This window comes from Anas platyrhynchos, chromosome 1, assembly GCF_047663525.1.
Source record: "Anas platyrhynchos isolate ZD024472 breed Pekin duck chromosome 1, IASCAAS_PekinDuck_T2T, whole genome shotgun sequence".
In the NCBI taxonomy this organism is placed as follows: Eukaryota; Metazoa; Chordata; class Aves; order Anseriformes; family Anatidae; genus Anas; species Anas platyrhynchos.
The window spans coordinates 76,044,575-76,062,664 of NC_092587.1; the positions used below are offsets into that span (position 1 = coordinate 76,044,575).

Consider the following 18,090-nt stretch of genomic DNA (forward strand, 5'->3'; position numbering starts at 1 on the left):
TCTACTGAAAAAAATGTTCTCTTTAAAACCAGCCAAACCATTCTGAGTATGAGATGTTGCTGTACAGCAGAAATAACTTTCTGTGGATTTTTTCACAATATGAAGAAAAAGTCATGACTGGCATTAATCCAGGAAGTTATTTTCAATCCTCTACTAACCCTCAAAAGATCAAAGAGGAGCTTTGACCAGATGTGAGCTGGCTCAGGTGACTTACCAAAACTCACACTAATCATTCTCAACAGCTAATAGTGTACAAGACTTCAGCAACAAATGTTACTTCCCAAAATACCTTATTTGTGGTCAGATCAGCTGGAAACATCCTCTAATGCATGGCTCAAACTCATACCTCAGGACTGTATACAGGATGCCATGGTCACTATGGCAATTTTCCCCTTATACTAGTTCAATAATCTCACATTTCAATACAGTCCTATATACCAACTTTTTAAATGAAATTTTCAGGGCAAATTTTAAATGCATACTTGGAAGCAACTCTGAAGTATTTCTGGATGAAGTAAAATGCTATGCCAAGGGGCACAAGGGCAACAAGGAACCACGGAGTGGCATACGAGATCATCCCGATGGCTGACAGGCAGAGTAATGTGGACCGGGTAAGAGACTCCAGGGTAGGGGGAATGTGCTAAAGCAAATAGAAAAACAGAAAACAGAATATATAAGACAAAATCAACTGAAAGCACGACTATATGCCTTTTCCTTTAGAGGACCCTAGGGAAAGTAGAATGATATTACTGTACACTCATTGATACCCCCCTACACTGGGAGCCTGCATGTTTCTGTGGTTCCACTTCCCTAATGTGCAGAGGTTAAAAAACAGCATAGTAGTTCTTATTCTAGAGGTCAGTGTTCCAAAGATCATGATGAAGTAGGGGCCATTTCCACCTCACTTATATAAGAGGGAAGAAAGAGTTATGTTGTTCTTGATATACTAAATATTTAGAGAAACAGCACTCTCTTTCTCAGAACTTCTTAATTTTTCTTCCAAGTTCCCATCATCCTTATATCCAGGATTATTGCTCATTCAAACCTTTTGATTTACAGACATAATGAAAGTATCCCTTTCTCTCCCTGAATGATCTAAATTCATACGTGCTACAGCCAGGATGGAGCACCTATTTACCTCACATGTACTACCACATAGTAAAAGTTATTATATTCTAAATTCTGTTTTCCTGATTTGAATCCAAAATCTGGTGTTTTGCTAACCCAGATTTTCCAACAGAAGTTACTAATCTGTATATGAAGAAATTAAGAGCTGCCATCTCCTATCACATTTCATCTAATAGTTTAATGCCCTTGTTGCTACAAACGTATGACTAATTTATATTTTGAATTTGTCTATTATCCTTTCCAGACCCTCTTTTTGCTATGCTCTTCTCTAGTGAATATTTTAATGCATCATCTTATTCAGCAGCTAAGTGAAAATTTACAAAGCTAAGATATAATAAAACAGAATATATTGATATGTATACCTGATCAATGATATTGGTATCAGCAGAGAAGCGATTTAGAATTAGTCCCAGTGGAGTCATATCAAAGAACCTGTTGAAAAAATTAAAAGCAAAATGTTATTTGAAATGGAATTCCAGTTTTGGATAAAAATTCCGGTCAGATAAAATACAAGGCTGTGTCCAGCTATTTTCTAAATCTAAGCAATAAATATAAATATCACACCAGCCCATCATGTCTGCATTCTAACTATCCAAATGCTTCTCTTGGCATTTTTCCCACTTAGCTGCTAACTCACCTCTTCCAAAAGCTCCCAAATCATTTTACCTTTTGCTCTTTCTTCTACACTCCCTCCAGGCTTACATTCCATTTTAAGGATCAAATCCTCTCCCTGGCTGCTATGTGACCTCCTGCACAGGTCCAGGCACCAGGACTTCGTTGTTTTGTGAAAGAACTGTGATAGCTGTATTCATTATGCAGGAACCCTTCTGGCCACACCATTGCCTACAAGAGACCATGCTTGGCATGTACAGAATCTATCCCCACAGGCATTAGAAGAAGCTTAGTGTTCAAATCATTTGACCCCAGGGCTGGCTCTGGGTACTGTGGAGCCAGAACTACACTTAAAGCCTTCCTTGATATCCAAGCCTTGAAGCTTGCATGCAGCTATCTGACACACCTACCTTTCAGCCAGATAAAAAAAGGGTCAAAATTTGACATGTGCTGACACGGGATTTTTTCCCCCATTGCTTCACTGCTTATTTTGATTTTTTGAAGTCTTGAAGGAAACAGGGCCATTACAAGAGTTTTTCACGGGAGTACATTTCCAGCTAAAAAGAGGGCAGATTTTGACTGTTCCTTCCTCCAGAAGGAACATTATTTCTCCTGTACCTGATCGGTCCAAGGATGATCTTATTGAGGAGATTATGATGTAGGTTCTTGGCTGCTGTAAGACCCATCCACTCCACAGTGAGAGATGTGATGAGGCACAGGACTATTCCTGCTCCAGAGAGGATGCTGAAGACAGCTACATGATAAGTCTAATAAAATGACAAATATATCAGTCCTAGGAGTAAACACACATTTATTTTGTCTACTGTGAAGTTCTCAAGGTACTGCTCTTCAGAACTAGTACCTGGTACAAACAGCTGCTATGTCACTTTGCAGATACTACATAATTATATTACATTTTAGATTGTTTTTTGTTTTGTTTTGTTTGTTTTTTTTGGAAAATAAAAGAGCTGTCATGGAACTGAAATTCATGAAGCTAATGTAACTAGAAAATCTGACTGCTCCAAGATTACTCAAGTTACTGACAAGTATCCTTCAAGACACTGAAGAACTACGAAGAACTATAGAACTATAGAACTATGAAGATAGACTAGGTGGGTAAACATGAAAGTAGGCAAATTGTTAGCCAGGGAATTCAGACAAACAGACTAGATTATCTCAATAATTAAGGCACTATAGAGATGTTGGAAACTTCCACATTATTAAGCTCAAGCACCACTAAAATTCTTAGAGCAAATCCTACACTAATCTGCCAGGGCTATAACATTCTTAAGCCTTCTGAAAGTTTGCTAAGTGGATTCTGATAAGATATTTGTATATTAGTTACATTTACAACAATAAACAGATCCTATTTAAGCAGTACACTTGAATATTTGAAGACTTTTTGTTTATTTGTTTGTTTTTCTTTTTTTACTTTTCTTTCCTGACAGGACATAACCGGATAGCCAGTAAATGGGGTCATTGACTTAGGTGTTAAAAAATCCAGCTGGAAAAGTTTGTTATGAGATTCCTCATTTCTCAACCATTTTTCTACCTTTAACATGCTTCTGCTTCAGTTTTACGTTTGAAAAGACTGATAAAATTTGAATTGCCTTGTATTTTTAGCATAATTTTTTCATACATCCTATCTAATGATTAATTTTACTATGTCTATCTATCTTTCCAGTCTAGCTGGCTTTGAAATGAACAGCAAACATTTTCTCTCTTTTTTATTTTTTTAAATTATTATTTTTTTTTTTTTCTGTCAGGTTCCAAGGTATGGCCCACCTTTGTGCTCTTAGCATCATCAGCATTCCTGAGTTCATTTTCATTGTCCATGGATGTCCACGTAGCAAGCCAATAATCTATGGCTACTATAACTGAGTGTTTCAACAACTTTGAGAAAATCATCAGAAAGAGCAAGAAAAATCCTCCAGAAGTTAGATATCTCCAGCAGGTTCTCCATGGCATCTTTGTCCTGAGCCTCAAGACAGTTGACATATTATCATCTTCATCTTCTTCCTCTTCTTCCTCTGTGATTCAGACATTTAATCAAGTTAGCTTGGATGCAGTCCTAAGAATCATACCTGGTTTTACTGTATGTGGTTGACTTTTGTTTTGAACCTTACGTTTTAATGGCAAAATACAACTCATCATTTGAAAACAGAAAACACTTCAGACATATTTTCATAAGACTTGTTCTTTGTCCTGTGTTCTTTGAGCAACTCTGTAGTCTGTCAGTCTTCGACTAGTTGAAGTTTCACTAATGTTAAGTCTTCATTACTGACTGTATTTATAGTAGAGACTAGGCCTTTTCCCAGTGTGTTCAGCTGTTTTTCTTGTCCTGTCAGCAGAGCACTTTGGGTTATGTGCAAGATTACAAAACGTTCTCCCAAGCTTTCCATTCAAAGGCTCTGTCATTTGTTGCACAAGTGAATTTTACTCTCACTTTATTTAGAGGTACTAAAGTTTTGTCTATTTAAAAGAATGTAGATGTTGGATTAGTGTTTCTTCTGGGCCTACCATTGACTATTTGATAACTTGCACATCATACTGAAATACAATTGGTGGCAGACTTTTGCTATGGCAAATATATATTTCATATATGCATAAATATTACATTAAAATATTTTTCCACCAAGTAAAAAGAATATATGTCTGATAGCTTTGCATGATACACTTGAGTAAAAAAAAAAAGATGACCTGCTCTTACTTGACAACTCTAAACTGACAGTGTATGCAACCTATTTCTGATTTTGAACATTAAAAATGAATTAGTAAGAAGCATTTTCTTTAAAGTTAATATTATACACTTTTGAAAATTATATACTATTTTGGGACACAGAGACGTGTACATTCCCAGGCCACATAGGAGTTGTGGATGACCTGGAATGCATTCTCAGGTTATATTTCAGCCCTGAAGATACTGATAAATAGCTTATAATCCTAATGATGACTGTTTTTTGTAAGCATTCTGTGGACTATATGGACACATTTTTTTTTTTGTACTTTCTATATTACCCCCACAAAGAAATAATGGCTTCCAATTTCTGGGATTAGGTTGTTGGCAAGGCTTTCCTGCACAGACCAAAAGGAGGAGCTTGGGAGTGACCCCAATTTAAACTCCTCCAAGAAATTAACTGATAAAATGTAGTGATAACTGCACATAGTAAGAGCTGTTCTGCCCACATCACCAAGTAAGTATGAAGACAATGTAGTATTTCCATCTCAAGGACTTTGGTGTCTAGCTCTGCCTACTGTACAATGATTGGGAATCTCCTCAAAATGCAGTAATCAAGGCCCAACAGATCTATGTCCTAAATAGCAATCCACCATGAGTTTTGCCAGATGAAACACAAGGCATTAATAAAGAGCCTGCAAATAGCTAGTCTGTATTCTGTGATCATTACAGCAAACAGCACCATTGGAATCTCTGTGATTAGTGCTCCCTGTAAGAGGAAGCCTGCACTTCACCTTTTCTCTTCCCTGAAATCACTGAATTGCTTCTCAGGACTGACTAATCCCTTTAGGCCTGGTCTGTCATCCTAGGGATGTTCCTGATGGGTCTTGTTGCCAGCTGCCAGTATCCAGCCTCCCCTCAACGTCTTCATACTTCACTGCTAGCTGTCAGCTTTGTATATTCAAGTGAAATGGCAATGATAGCAATAGAATAAAAAAATGAAATGATAAAACATACCTTCATCTTCATCTTCCAGTTGTGATTTGGATTCTCTGGGGTACATGGCTCTTCTAAGAGTTTTTCTCTCCAGAGTAGTCTGGTCAGCTTCCATATCCTGTGATAAGAAATCATCATCATTATAAGAATTAATATTTGAGAGCTCAGTTGTCTGCTACTGTGTTGGCACCAACATTAACCTCAAAGAGACTTTATTTGGATCAGTTAGGCCACAGAATGCAAAAACACAGTATTTTAGGATTTTTCTTTCAGAAAATCCTGCTTGGTACACTTTCTTCCTCTTTTTTGCCTTGTATTCTTTCTTTCCCTCTCTTCTAGAATGATAAAAATTTTGAAAATAGCTCTTAAAGAATCCTAAATCCTTACGGCAATAACAGAACATAAGGCTAAAATAGATTTTAGAAAGTCCCTTAGTAGACCCCTTGCCCCAGGAATGGATCAATTGTGCACATCATTCCAAAAGGGTGTTTGCCTAATGTGTCCTTAAAAACCACCTAGGATGGACTTCTCAGACAATCTCTTCTAGACCTTACATCTCCTACAGTTCATGTGTTATTCCTTAGTGTCTAGTTTAAAACTTGCTTCATGACATGTTTTGATTTTTTAGAAATTAACTGAAAAATATTTCCTTGATATCCTTGCCCACATTTACCTTTTCCAATTCTTGATCCTGGCGATTCATCAAAGTTTTCCAGTGTTCATACAGCTCAACATCCTTGTTTTGTATATCCTTTAGTGTCCCTTCCCTAAGCACCATTCCATCCTTCATTGCTATGATCTAGGGAGAAAGCACCCAATAGGTCTGTCTACTCAGTAGTAATATATGTAATATATTAATATATAAATGTAATATATTTATATATAATAATATATATATTATATATAATATATAATATATTATTAATATATATAATAATATATAATGTAATATATTAATATATAAACTAATATATGTAGTATAATCACTGACCTGGATCCTACAAGATGTCCTAGAATTGTTGAGATTACATTCATATAAATTTATGTGTTCACTGTATTCAATATTTAAGAAATACTTTCTTAATTTTGTTAGCACAGCTCATAAACTGAAATTTCTGTAAGCCAAACTCATCTGTACTTGTAAAACACATGGACAAGCCATATTAAGTTAGTCATAATTGTAATTGTAATTAAGTCACAATTCTTTAGTGGCTTTCCATCAAAAATCCTACACAAATAATTTAAAAATAAAATGTTTTCTTCTATTATAAAATCCATGTTATGTAATGTTGTAGCTAGCCACATGATATATAGAATTAATCACTCTATTACAGAAAGCAATAGTGAATTTGTCAAGCATTACAGTGTTAACTTCAAACATATGTTCATCATTAGCAGATCTGCAGCGTAGTAGCTCTTTTCTTACCCAGTCAGCATGTGGTAGATATTGTAACTTATGTGTCACCAGAACAAGAGTCCTCTTGTCTTCTTGGAGAAACTTCAAAATCCCTTCCTGCATTAAATGATCACTTAAGTGAATGTCCAGAGCAGAGAATGGGTCATCCTGCAATCAAATAAAATAAATAAAATAAATAAAATAAATAAAATAAATAAAATAAATAAAAAGAACAGGGTTTAAAAAGTATATCTTTTTAATTTAAAGAAGTATTTTTTTGTTTTTTGTTTTTTGTTTTTTTTTTAATAGAAAGCATCTTCCATGACCAATCATCTCTCTCTAAAGACTAAGACCTAGACAGAGGGCTGCTATAAAGCAGTGACCTAGAATCCATTATTCTTCAATTCATAGTAATAGACTCATTTAATTTTTTGTGTCTAGATGTGTGCAGTGCTGGTGCCACACTGACAATATGAAGTAAACATGATCAGGAACACTAAGTCTGAAATTTCACATTCAAAATTGAAAATGTTGGAAACCAGAGTCAAACTTGGGTCTAACTTTGATGTGAAACTGGTACAGTTAAGATAAAGCAGAGTCAGGAACTACACTGATTTCACCCAAACTAAACTTGCAGCTAGCAATAAGATAACACTCAGCTGTACAAACACTTCTTCTCTAAGAACAGAGCTAAGTCTCCGGTTAATTTTGAAGGGTCTCAGACAGCCCTTTCATGAACGGTAGCCTCCTGAAATTCCTGACATACCCTGAAATTAGTAACCGAGAAGGAAAAGTCTGTCTGAATCCACAGCGTTCTACAGGAGACTGCTGCATGCTCAGTCTGTTCATTGCTCAGATCTAATTGCATTATAGTGCTTCTCCTTATCCTGAAGTCTTGCTGATTTCAGCAGGATCATGTTGATACAAGGTACCACTGTGAGTGAGTAAAAGGCAATCTGTTTGCCTCCTTCAGCATTAATCTCTGTAGATCCCACCTTCTTCAGTCTCCCAGTATGTTTTGATACCGCCTCTGGTGGCTTTTTATTTCCTAACACCATAACTTGGATTTGTAGTTGAATACAAGTCCCTATAGTTCTCTGAAGATAATATAAAGTTTTCTGAAGATATATACAAGGAATGACAGTTTTATTACTAACTTTATGTGATCTATATGAAAAAGAAAAATCTTACCAAGAAGACAATGTTGGTGTTCTGATAGAGTGCTCGAGCTACACAGATTCTCTGTCGTTGGCCACCACTTAAATTAATCCCCTAATGAATATAATGGATCAGAAATATGCATCTTTGAATAAACATTATGATAGGTCTTGGGAAATATGATTTTTACAGTTATACAAGGTTCCAATAAAAATCAATTGCTTAGTTAAAATGCTAATCCTGTTGATAAACAAGCATAATCCTTACATTACAGACAAAGAAAAATTATTATTCAGCAACGAATCATGGATAAGTATGAATTATGAAGAGCTTCTCTAAGCACAGTAGGCTTCTTAGATTGAAAAACGCAACCAATGCTAGCATAAAATTCTGCAAGCAAAATATTGGCTATCAAAAATCCCTTTTGAGGTACAGTTGAAGAAGAATTTTTTTTTCAAAACAATTTTTAACATGTCAATACAACAAAAAGCATGGTGCAGCTGTTCAAAAGGAGCACATTACTTTTTATTTATTTATATATTTTCTTTCATTTTCTTTCCTTTTCAACCATTAAAGTGTCAGCCTTTTTCCAGGCATGTCCATCCTACAGTTAAGGATGGAGGGCCACTCGTTCACATCCCTGAGGTCTTAATAAACCAGAGACCTTCTGATCTGTGCTGTAGCTGTACAGGCCTCAGTCCTGTCTAGATGTCCAAGTATTTATCCAAGGATGTTCAATTAAGCTTTATATGGCCATGTATTCATTATTGGGAAACAGAATTAGATTTTTTAAACTAACTCATTCACACACATTCAGACCAAAATGGAGATGTGCTTGACAAGAGCTTGGGAATAAAGCTCTCCTGGCTTAAGATCAGTGCCAAGTAACCCAATTTTCCTGTAGGACAAAATATACAGTATAAATTTCTGTATGCTCACAGCAACATCACTCTGCTATATAAATATACTGTAAAAGGGCCATTTCACCCATCACTTTAAACACTATTTATCCTTTTACTGACTACTACATTTTGAATTTTATCCCATAGTGAACAACAAACTCACTGAAATAATTCCAGTATGAATCTTTCCCAATTTTCTACGGAAATTTGCACAAAACTAATCCCTTGAGAATCTCTGTTTTTCATTGTGTATCATAACATCCAGTGTAGTAATTCTATGGCATACAAAGAAACAATATATGTGTAGGGGCAAATTTTGATCTCTGAAACAAAATACATTATTTAGATTTGTATCTGTCTTGTGCTCTCCAGATTAGAGATCACATAACAATATTGTTTAATGTCATAGCATTTATTCATTGTCATGACTGCCTAGAATGCTGCAGCAGCTAATGCAAAATAACTTCAGTAAACCCTAGTGAATTACAATTATTTATCAGGCTGGCAACCCAAATCAGATTAGATGAGTGACATCAGAAAGTCCCTTCTTAATACATAGACTAAGCAAACACGAAAGCCTTGAGGTTATTTACCCTTTCTCCAATTTCTGTCTGATCACCAAATGGTAGTAAGTCAATGTCAGGCTGCAGAGAGCATGCATCCGTAACAGCTTTGTATCTGTAAAACCAATACGGTCATTGCAATTGTTTAACCAGCCACATGCTTTATTAACAAAAAAACAAAAACAAAACAAAAAAACCCCTATATCTCAAATTCACAGCTAAGTTATTATGGCCCTGTGATGTTTTGCAAATGATAATTGCAAAAATAAAGGCAAATGTTGTAAAAAATCACATATTTATCAGAAATTTTCATTGGCAAGATTATTTTTTGAAGATTCTGTTACTTAAATTGCTGGATACATTCTTCTCTGTCACTGAGCAGTTTTGTTGGACTCTGGAGTATTTGAAGGCATTTTTCAATGAGTTACTCTTCTTCCCCTTTTAGGTGCCTCTTCAGTTACTTCAGTGTGATATTTCAGGGCAAAGGATCCTTACAGTGCTTCTGATCTTGCATCAGGAAACCTCTTGCAAAAACTTGATATGTGTTATCAGATTTCTAGGTCTTTGGGGTATCTCTGATAATCTGCTAATAAGCAGCTGGGACCAGAAAATCTGAATGGTGTTAATTCAGTTTTGCCCCTTTGATATGAATGAATTTAGGATGATGTACTAGCTGAAGAACCTGGTCCCTGAAAATGTAGGTGCTTATCTGAATTTTGAGATATTTGTTAACTTTTGTTAAGTGGGAATGGAATCATACATCTTATCAAAGTACACACTAAGAGGAATGGGTTGTATTTTTTATAATTTAAAATAAAATGAGTATGACCTTTGAAACAACAGCAATTTATTTTACTTAAGTCATTTTTTCCACTGTATTTGTTAGCTGGCCTTTTTGGAAAGATGTTATAAGCAAGTGCTGGATAGGCAGAACAGAAACTATGCAGTTCAGCTTTCACACTCCCTTCTCCTGTATTTCTATAGGACGAATTAAGGTTATTTCCTTGAGGTACCCCATCTGCATATGTGCATTGTTTTTGTAAAGTGGGTGCTCCAGCAACTATATCACAGCAGGATTAGGACATAAACTCAGTGGAAACATGCCTACTATCTTTGTTTCCATAGTCCTCTGGCAACCTCAAGCTCCACTAAACAAAACAAAAATATGGCACTAGCATACAAAGATGGGATTCATCTCACCTGACTTTAGCTGCTTGAAAAATACACATAAGGCTTCCATTGTATTCCATGGAGAATCGCTGCTGCTGTGTGATTCCTCACATAAATTTTAGACATGCACTCAGGGTAGAGAGAGAGCCTCGAAAGGCTAATTTAAAGCAAAAGCCTTTTAAAATGGCTAAAGTCAGGTTAGCTAAATCCACACTAGGGTTCATGTGCATTGATATTTTTCAGAATCTGAAAGCTTCTGCCAGAAGGAGAAGACAAAACCCCTTAAGGGAAGCAGTCAGGTTTTATTATTATTATTATTATTATTATTATTATTATTATTATTATTATTATTATTATTATTATTATTATTATTATTATTATTATTATTATTATTAAATTTTATTTTTTGCAAGTGGTTTCATATTTACCTTTGTTTATTAAATGGGCTCCCAAATATAATGTTCTCCTCCACTGTTGCATTCAACAGCCATGGTTTCTGAGCTGCATAAGCCACTGAATATCTGTTTCTACTGTAGATGAATAAAGAATATTAGTAAAAAGCAACACATCCACATTATGAAATGTCTGAGAATCAGGGGAAACAATGTTCATTCATAAAAAAATACAGAGAAACACATAGGCAGAGCAATTGTTACTGAAGTGAAGGGAAGAACTTTAAATGAGATGCTTTTGTTAGAACAGCACGCACTCTCTCCCCTGGTGGCACAATCTATATTCTAGGTTGTACTCTATTCTGCTATAAATGACTGGTACCTACCTCAATTTAGTAACTGTAATTTCAATCCAAAAGTAGATTATAAATATTCAGAATGATGAAATTATGACAAAAATGATTTTTTTTTTCTCCAACATTGAAACAGGTAGTAAAAAGGCACTGCTCAAATGTCATCACTATACTTGTCTTGCTGCTTTCTGAAGCCTTAAATTATTTTACCAGCCTGTGCACATGAAATATCTTTTTCTCAGGCAAAGTTTTTTCTTCTTTAAGCCTATTAGATGTTCAGTGAACAGACATGATATGGGAGGAGAGGACAATTCAATACAGATTTGGAAAGAATCATTACAGTATCCCAAGTACTTATTAGGCTTAATTTTAAATGTGTCTAAATACTTCATTAAATATGTACAGTAAGTGTAAGAAAATTCTTTACTTCTGGGTGTTTTGTCTGTGTATTGTGGCAAAAATGATCATATAATGTCAGGCCTTTTTCTGTGATGCCTGAGACGTGTGGGAAGCACTGTTAATGGCTTGTAAATCTGAACGGTTATCTTTCCTTTCTGTTTCTTTGATTGCATTGCTTAAAACCAAGCATTCAAATTAGCTTTGAATGTAAGTATCTATTACTTTTGAGAGAGAGGGTGCTAGGGTATGAGTAATAGCTGGTTAGAAGCAGTCAGTAGTACTCCCAAAATTTTAGCAGTTTCAGCAGTTCGATATCCACTAGTATGAAATATGTCCACAGGACTGTCAGGTATCAAATAACGGTGTGGCTCCCAACCACAGCTATTGGTGCCACTACTTGTTTGTCATTTATGGCGTGCCTTTTTAGTTTAGCTTGCCCATCTTTTAATCCTGCAGGCTCCTTCATGGAAGCCAGGGCTGGAATTACCGGTTGATATGAGCTGGACTGCTCCCTTTGCATGCCGTGGCCCTGCTTCATCGTGCAGCAAGCAGCTGGGTTACCAACAGCATGAAACCTAGTGCCGATCAGAAAACATGCAAGCTCATGGGAGGGTACATGTGATGATGACTTGTATCTGGGTGTCCTGTCTTGAGAGATATGGAACACACTAAACTCCCAGTGTTGTCAAATGGGAGCTAGGAGCACTCAACCTCTTTTAAGCAAGATGTGGGCCTTTCTGGGATGCTAGCCCTCAGATTGAGGTAGTGGTACAATGGCTGGGAAAGACTGGGATTCACTGGATTTACAGCAATCTGTCAGTTAATTCTACAGTAAATAATTATTGACAGAGTAAGGAAACACAGAGATGGCTGAAGGGTATGAAGATGAAAGTTTGAGGAAATTCTGAAAAAATTAGTGTATTATGATACACTAAAAACAGAAATAATACCTTCTGGATGCTTCAAAAGAAGGTTCAGTCTCATTTACACTGTAAGTTATGGTAAATGACATTTAGTAAGCAGGAAGTAGAGAAAATAACATTTTATGCAAGTTTTATATACAGGAAAACTGTAGTTAAGTACATACTTTAAGAACTCAACATCAGCTTTTTTCTGTCTGGTTAGGTTTTTTTTTTTTTTTTTTGCTCTTAAAGGGAAAATAAACATGGACTAATTAAAAGCATATAACTTTTCTAAACACAACAGTTTTGTATCTATTTTGCATAGTGGCTAAACAGGCAATCTATCTTGTTAGAAAATGAATTAAAAATCAAAACTGCATTGTAAAACCTGTTAAAATGAAATTATTAACATTGCCTGTGAATATAAAAAAATGACAATCAGTAAGTCAGCTTCTCTATACTGTTCCACCAATGACCTATGGAAGCTGGTAACTACCCTAACATCAGATTTCATTGGGGCAAAGACAATCTTTGCAGATATAATTTTGCAAGGTTCAGGTGACACACTTTTACTGTGTAATCAGAACAGATTTTGAACCTGTTTGTAGCAGTGAGGCTGCATCAAGCTATGCATGGCACTGCAATGCCTAGACTTTTCTTGTCAGCCTCCACTTCTAAGGATCATATTCATGAAATTCACTTTGTAGAACACACAATGTCAGTAATGACAGTAATGATATTGCAGTGTTCTTTGTCCATGAATTAACTTATTAACAGTGCCAAGGCCATGGAATGCCATACAGGCATTCAGGCAAAGGGGTTCTAGACCAGCAATGGTGCTTGCTGCCAGGAACAGCAATGCATCACTCCAAACTGCAAAACCTTACCAAGTAAGTTCATGGCAGGTAAATGGAAACAGACATTAGAAAGGACTAGGAAAATTATATTAATGTGTTATTTGCCTCACTTAAACAAACAAACAAACAACAACAAAGCAACCACCAAAAAAATCCCCCAAATCCTCCCTTCCCAAGTCTACAAATCCTCCAACTGAAGTATTTTGCTGCTGAAACAGAAATGTGTTTGCCTGCTAGGATACCAGTAACTGCAGCTGCACTCGAAAGCAGAGGATCCAAATCTGGCAAAGGACAGAAAAATTCTAATAGCAGAGCCCTTATAGTGCCGGACTCACATATTTAGCATCTTCCCAAAGTGCTAGAACTGAGACATGCTGCTTTCTGCGCTATGCATCAGCTTTCTAAGAACTTTGATAATTAATGCCTCCTTAAGTGTACAATCAGTGTGTTTTCTTCATGCACCAACTGCTGCAGAACATGTTAGATCAGAGGTGAATGATCCCTGCTGATTATCTCAGAAGGGTCAGAGAGCCACAAACTGAGGCTCAGTTTGAATAGACGCTGCTTCACCAGCATTTGTCCTTTATGAGCAGACGCTCCCAGTCTTCTCTATCATGGAAAGAATTTTCAAGAAATCAAAAGACGGACTCTAGTGAGAGATTAGAAAGAGGTCAGAAATTAGGTCAAACCAAACAAAAAGGAAGAAAGTCTAATGCAAGTAACTCTTGAGTTCCCCCTGTTTCTCACTTAGTACATGGCAGCCTGTTTGCACAGAAACCTGTTCGATAGTTGTATACCCAGTGAAGGGCCTTCCACTTAGCTACTCTTCTCTGCTTGTCTGTCTGAGAAGATGGTTCTGACTCCTTGGCTTGATGTGGATGAGGAAAATATACATTTTTGCCAGTATACAATTAACAGTAACTCAGATCCGAAACAGGCTCAGCTGAATCACTGAATCTAGATAGACTCGTTTTTCAGTGTTTAAGACATCTGTCTGGCTGATTGTTCACTGCGAAAACAAAACCACAGTTCCTTGTCTAAGGTTTGCAATGCACCTGAAGCATGTCTCATATAACTGGGAAGAACTGAGATCTGGCCCATCAAATTTATTCTTGCCAAGAGGTGTTACGCTCTTGCTTTCCCTAAGACACCAAAACGATGACAACCCTGGCAATAGAGCATACGGCTCTCAGTAGAGCCAACCATAACTGCAACAGGGCATTCAAGTCCCATGATGAGCTTTCACAGTGATGTATTGCAGGATTATACTATGGCTGAAGTTTGATCCATCATTACTTTACTGTGTTGTTACCCCTGAATTTGTTGGAGAATTCACCTTTCCTGCATATCACCCTTGGATCAGTAGCTACGTTAGTCATGCATATGTAATCACATGGAAAGGGATTCAAGAAAGTAAATAGGACCTTTATTGCTATTTTGTAAAGTATAGAATCCATTCAGTTAAATACCTGAAGTATCCTTCTGTACATGTATTCATCTCTCTGTCAGGCACTCTGAAATTATCAGCAAAACATAACCATGTTTGCATCAGCTATAGCAAGGAACCAAATTATACCTTGCAATGAAAACAGTCACTCAGTAAGGCCTGAGATGCTTGCAAAAACCTGAGTTACCTGTTTGGTTATGTACAGATTGCTGGTAAACAGACAATAATCCCTTAAACACTGTGAAAGTTCAACATAAAGTTTCACATTATTTCACAATCTTTCTGTAACATCTTGCATTTTTCTAGATTTCTCTATTTTTCTAATCTTTCTAAGATTTCATATCCTTCTCTAGGACTCAATTTGAGTCTTTCTCAAATATATCTTTGAAAATATTTGAGAATAATTTTTATGTACACTATTCTGACTCATCTTTTCTTAAACTACTTCAGAATAGAATCCAACTCATTGTGACCTCAATATTTTCATTATATATCTTGAAAAAATTAACCATGGCAAGTCACATATTTGTCCATCAAAACTTCAGCTTGCATATGATTACACTAAAGTAAGTCTTGCCTTGGCTCCAACTGTACCTACTACTCTAGTGAGATCATACGTTTAGAATAGCAGACAGTGAAATATGGCCAGGGAACAACAAAATGCCATGCGTGCTAACACAGGAAAAGTAAAAATATCTTGCAACATTGCTGTAAGAAAAAGATGACAAAGCAGGTTCCTATTCAAGGAAAGGGCAAAAAAAATATTGGTATATTTGATGAAATTCATCCTTTCTCCTCAAAAAGCTACTTAAGATTTTGGCTTGGTAGATTTAAGGAAACAGAACTGAGCTTTAGAACCAGAGAACAAGTCTTGGGGTTACAGCACACCACTTCCACAACCTCTGTCCTGCCTACACTGGAATAAAGGTCCCACTTAGTTTCCATAGGAAATTTTCATTCACTGGGTCCGAATCCATGTAGATCCAGAGGTCTGACCCCATCTGCAATCCCCTCCTCAATAAGAGCTTCTTCAGAGCATTCACTCTTCAGTATTTGGCATCCTCAGTCTGCTTTCTGTAGGCATAGGGGAAAGAATATGGCTTTCACAGATGAATCTTGGGCAGATAGCAGGGAAGGGAGAAAACATTCTTCTCATGCTATTATTATTAAAGCTTTTTTTTTATTAAAGCTTTTTTTTTTTTTTTCTTTCTGCTAGCAGCAATATCACTGAGTGGCGAAGACAGCCTTTCCCACATGCCACACATGCCACTTCTCAAGTGAAGAAGCTCCAGCCTGTCACGCCTTCACTTGTGAACAGTTGCAGCATAATAATGCTGATTTAAGTCTGGGTAGGAATCCACATTGTTTTTCCTTTTACATTGGCTAACTATCCCATCCCTTCAATGCATCTTGAAGAATCTTGTTATTTGTGCAATCTGAGTTGCAAATACTATGCACAGTGTTACTAGACAATAAATGCCTCTGACAAAACACAACAGATATAAATTGAACCTCATTGTTCTTACCACAACAGGGAAATACATGTTATTTGCTGTAAGATTTTCTTCTAATATAATGAGTACTGTAAACCCAGAGCTGATTCCCACCACGGAAGGACATTTGATAACAGGAAGAGTATATTCTATTCTTTCTATTCCAGTTATTTCCTAGTGCTAATATATTAGATATTAATCACCATACTGGTCCATTTCCCTTCCTGAGGCACTCTGCTCTGCCTGCTACGAGCCATGAAAAAATCAGAAATGAAAATCCCTCATAAGCTTTCAGTTGATGCTTTTCAAAGAGAATCTGGGTGATGCACATGGGTAATTATTTAAGAAGCAGTATGAGACATGAAGTTTACATTTCTCACAAAAAAAAATCCAGCTACCTCCTTCTTGAATTAAAACAATTAATAGCTATACGATACATACTTGCTCCAGTGAACTTTTCCCTCCAGTGTCTGCATCTCTCCCAATATAGCAAGGAGAAGTGATGACTTGCCACAGCCAACTTGACCCACAATCATTGTCATCTGACCTATGATAATAACAATAAACACATTAAAACAAACAATCAAACAAACAAACTACTGCTCTGAGGCCCAACTAGATCCCATTCTACAGCACTTGAGATAGTTGGTTAAATTTGTTAGTATACGCTATATAATTAGATAGCATTGCATCTGTTCAATTATAGAAGTACACTTATGGATAGTACAAGTACACACCAAGTTCCATAAGCACAAGAATATTGCTTTGACATACATTATCATACATTGTATGAGAATGTATTATTTTGTAAAAATTATTTAGGGTCAAATGATAATTTGGGTGGGCAGTAAGGATTCAGTCCATGATTCCATGAAAATTTGGGCCAATCACAGAAGTGTTTGCTTCTGAAAGAAGATCCATTTTATTCTTTTCTCCTTTGCTGTACTCTTCCTCCTGCCTCCTCCTCACCCCACTTTTCCATCTGCAGTTCCACCCTACGGTGGTAATGGTGTTAGATCTTGCCACAAACTTATTGAAATCACAAAGTGCACTATTTGTTGCTTTTGCCAGGTGAGTTTCTTGCCAGATAATGTGTTAACGGACTCATTCCTTCGAAAGTATGTAAGTTCTTAGAATGGCTGACCAAACTTGTGAACCTGTGGCCTTAGATTGTAAACTCCCTGGAGCCAAGATCTGCTCCTGGTGTTACAGGTGGGACTGGGCCAGCACAAAGGAGTGTTCATCCATGTATAGGACACCTAATGCTACTGTGAGAAAGATTATGTAGAATAATGTACTCTAGGATTACTAACCAGCTATGTGACATTCAACATGTGTCAGCTTAAAGGAACAAACTATTTTGAAAGTAAACAGTAGGATATAATACATATATATTCATATATATAAAGACTTATTTAATAACATGAAATACCACCAGACCAGCATTAGGAATTTTATAGTATTCACCATTATCAAAGTAAAAAATAGCTTTTGCACTTGCTTCATAGGTTTTCCAAAACAAATCAATGTTTTGTAAACCTGTGCACCTCCTAGCCAAAAGATGTTGTGGATGCAAGAAATGTAGAGGAGGCAAACCAAACGACTACTTGAAAAAGAAATTAATTCAGGATTCCTTAAAAGACAA

The 18,090-nt window shown here is 36.4% G+C and overlaps 1 protein-coding gene across 19 annotated transcripts in view; it reads right to left on the bottom strand.

Moving 5' to 3' along the window:
• The window catches only part of ABCC9 (ATP binding cassette subfamily C member 9), a 76,466-nt gene that overhangs the window by 22,831 nt on the left and 35,545 nt on the right, over positions 1–18,090 (bottom strand). For 9 of the 19 annotated variants that reach the window (XM_005023005.6, XM_005023003.6, XM_072042216.1 and 6 more), the window contains 13 exons: positions 16,887–16,992; positions 14,975–15,019; positions 12,697–12,735; positions 11,031–11,132; positions 9,463–9,547; positions 8,001–8,081; positions 6,840–6,977; positions 6,087–6,212; positions 5,435–5,531; positions 3,526–3,770; positions 2,359–2,507; positions 1,491–1,560; positions 483–640 (listed from right to left, as the gene is read on the bottom strand). In XM_005023005.6, coding sequence (XP_005023062.1) covers positions 483–640; positions 1,491–1,560; positions 2,359–2,507; positions 3,526–3,770; positions 5,435–5,531; positions 6,087–6,212; positions 6,840–6,977; positions 8,001–8,081; positions 9,463–9,547; positions 11,031–11,132; positions 12,697–12,735; positions 14,975–15,019; positions 16,887–16,992 — 1,441 coding nt within the window. The remainder of the gene's footprint in view (positions 1–482; positions 641–1,490; positions 1,561–2,358; positions 2,508–3,525; positions 3,771–5,434; positions 5,532–6,086; positions 6,213–6,839; positions 6,978–8,000; positions 8,082–9,462; positions 9,548–11,030; positions 11,133–12,696; positions 12,736–14,974; positions 15,020–16,886; positions 16,993–18,090) is intronic. The other 10 variants (XM_072042230.1, XM_013102921.5, XM_072042235.1 and 7 more) reach the window with 5 other exon arrangements.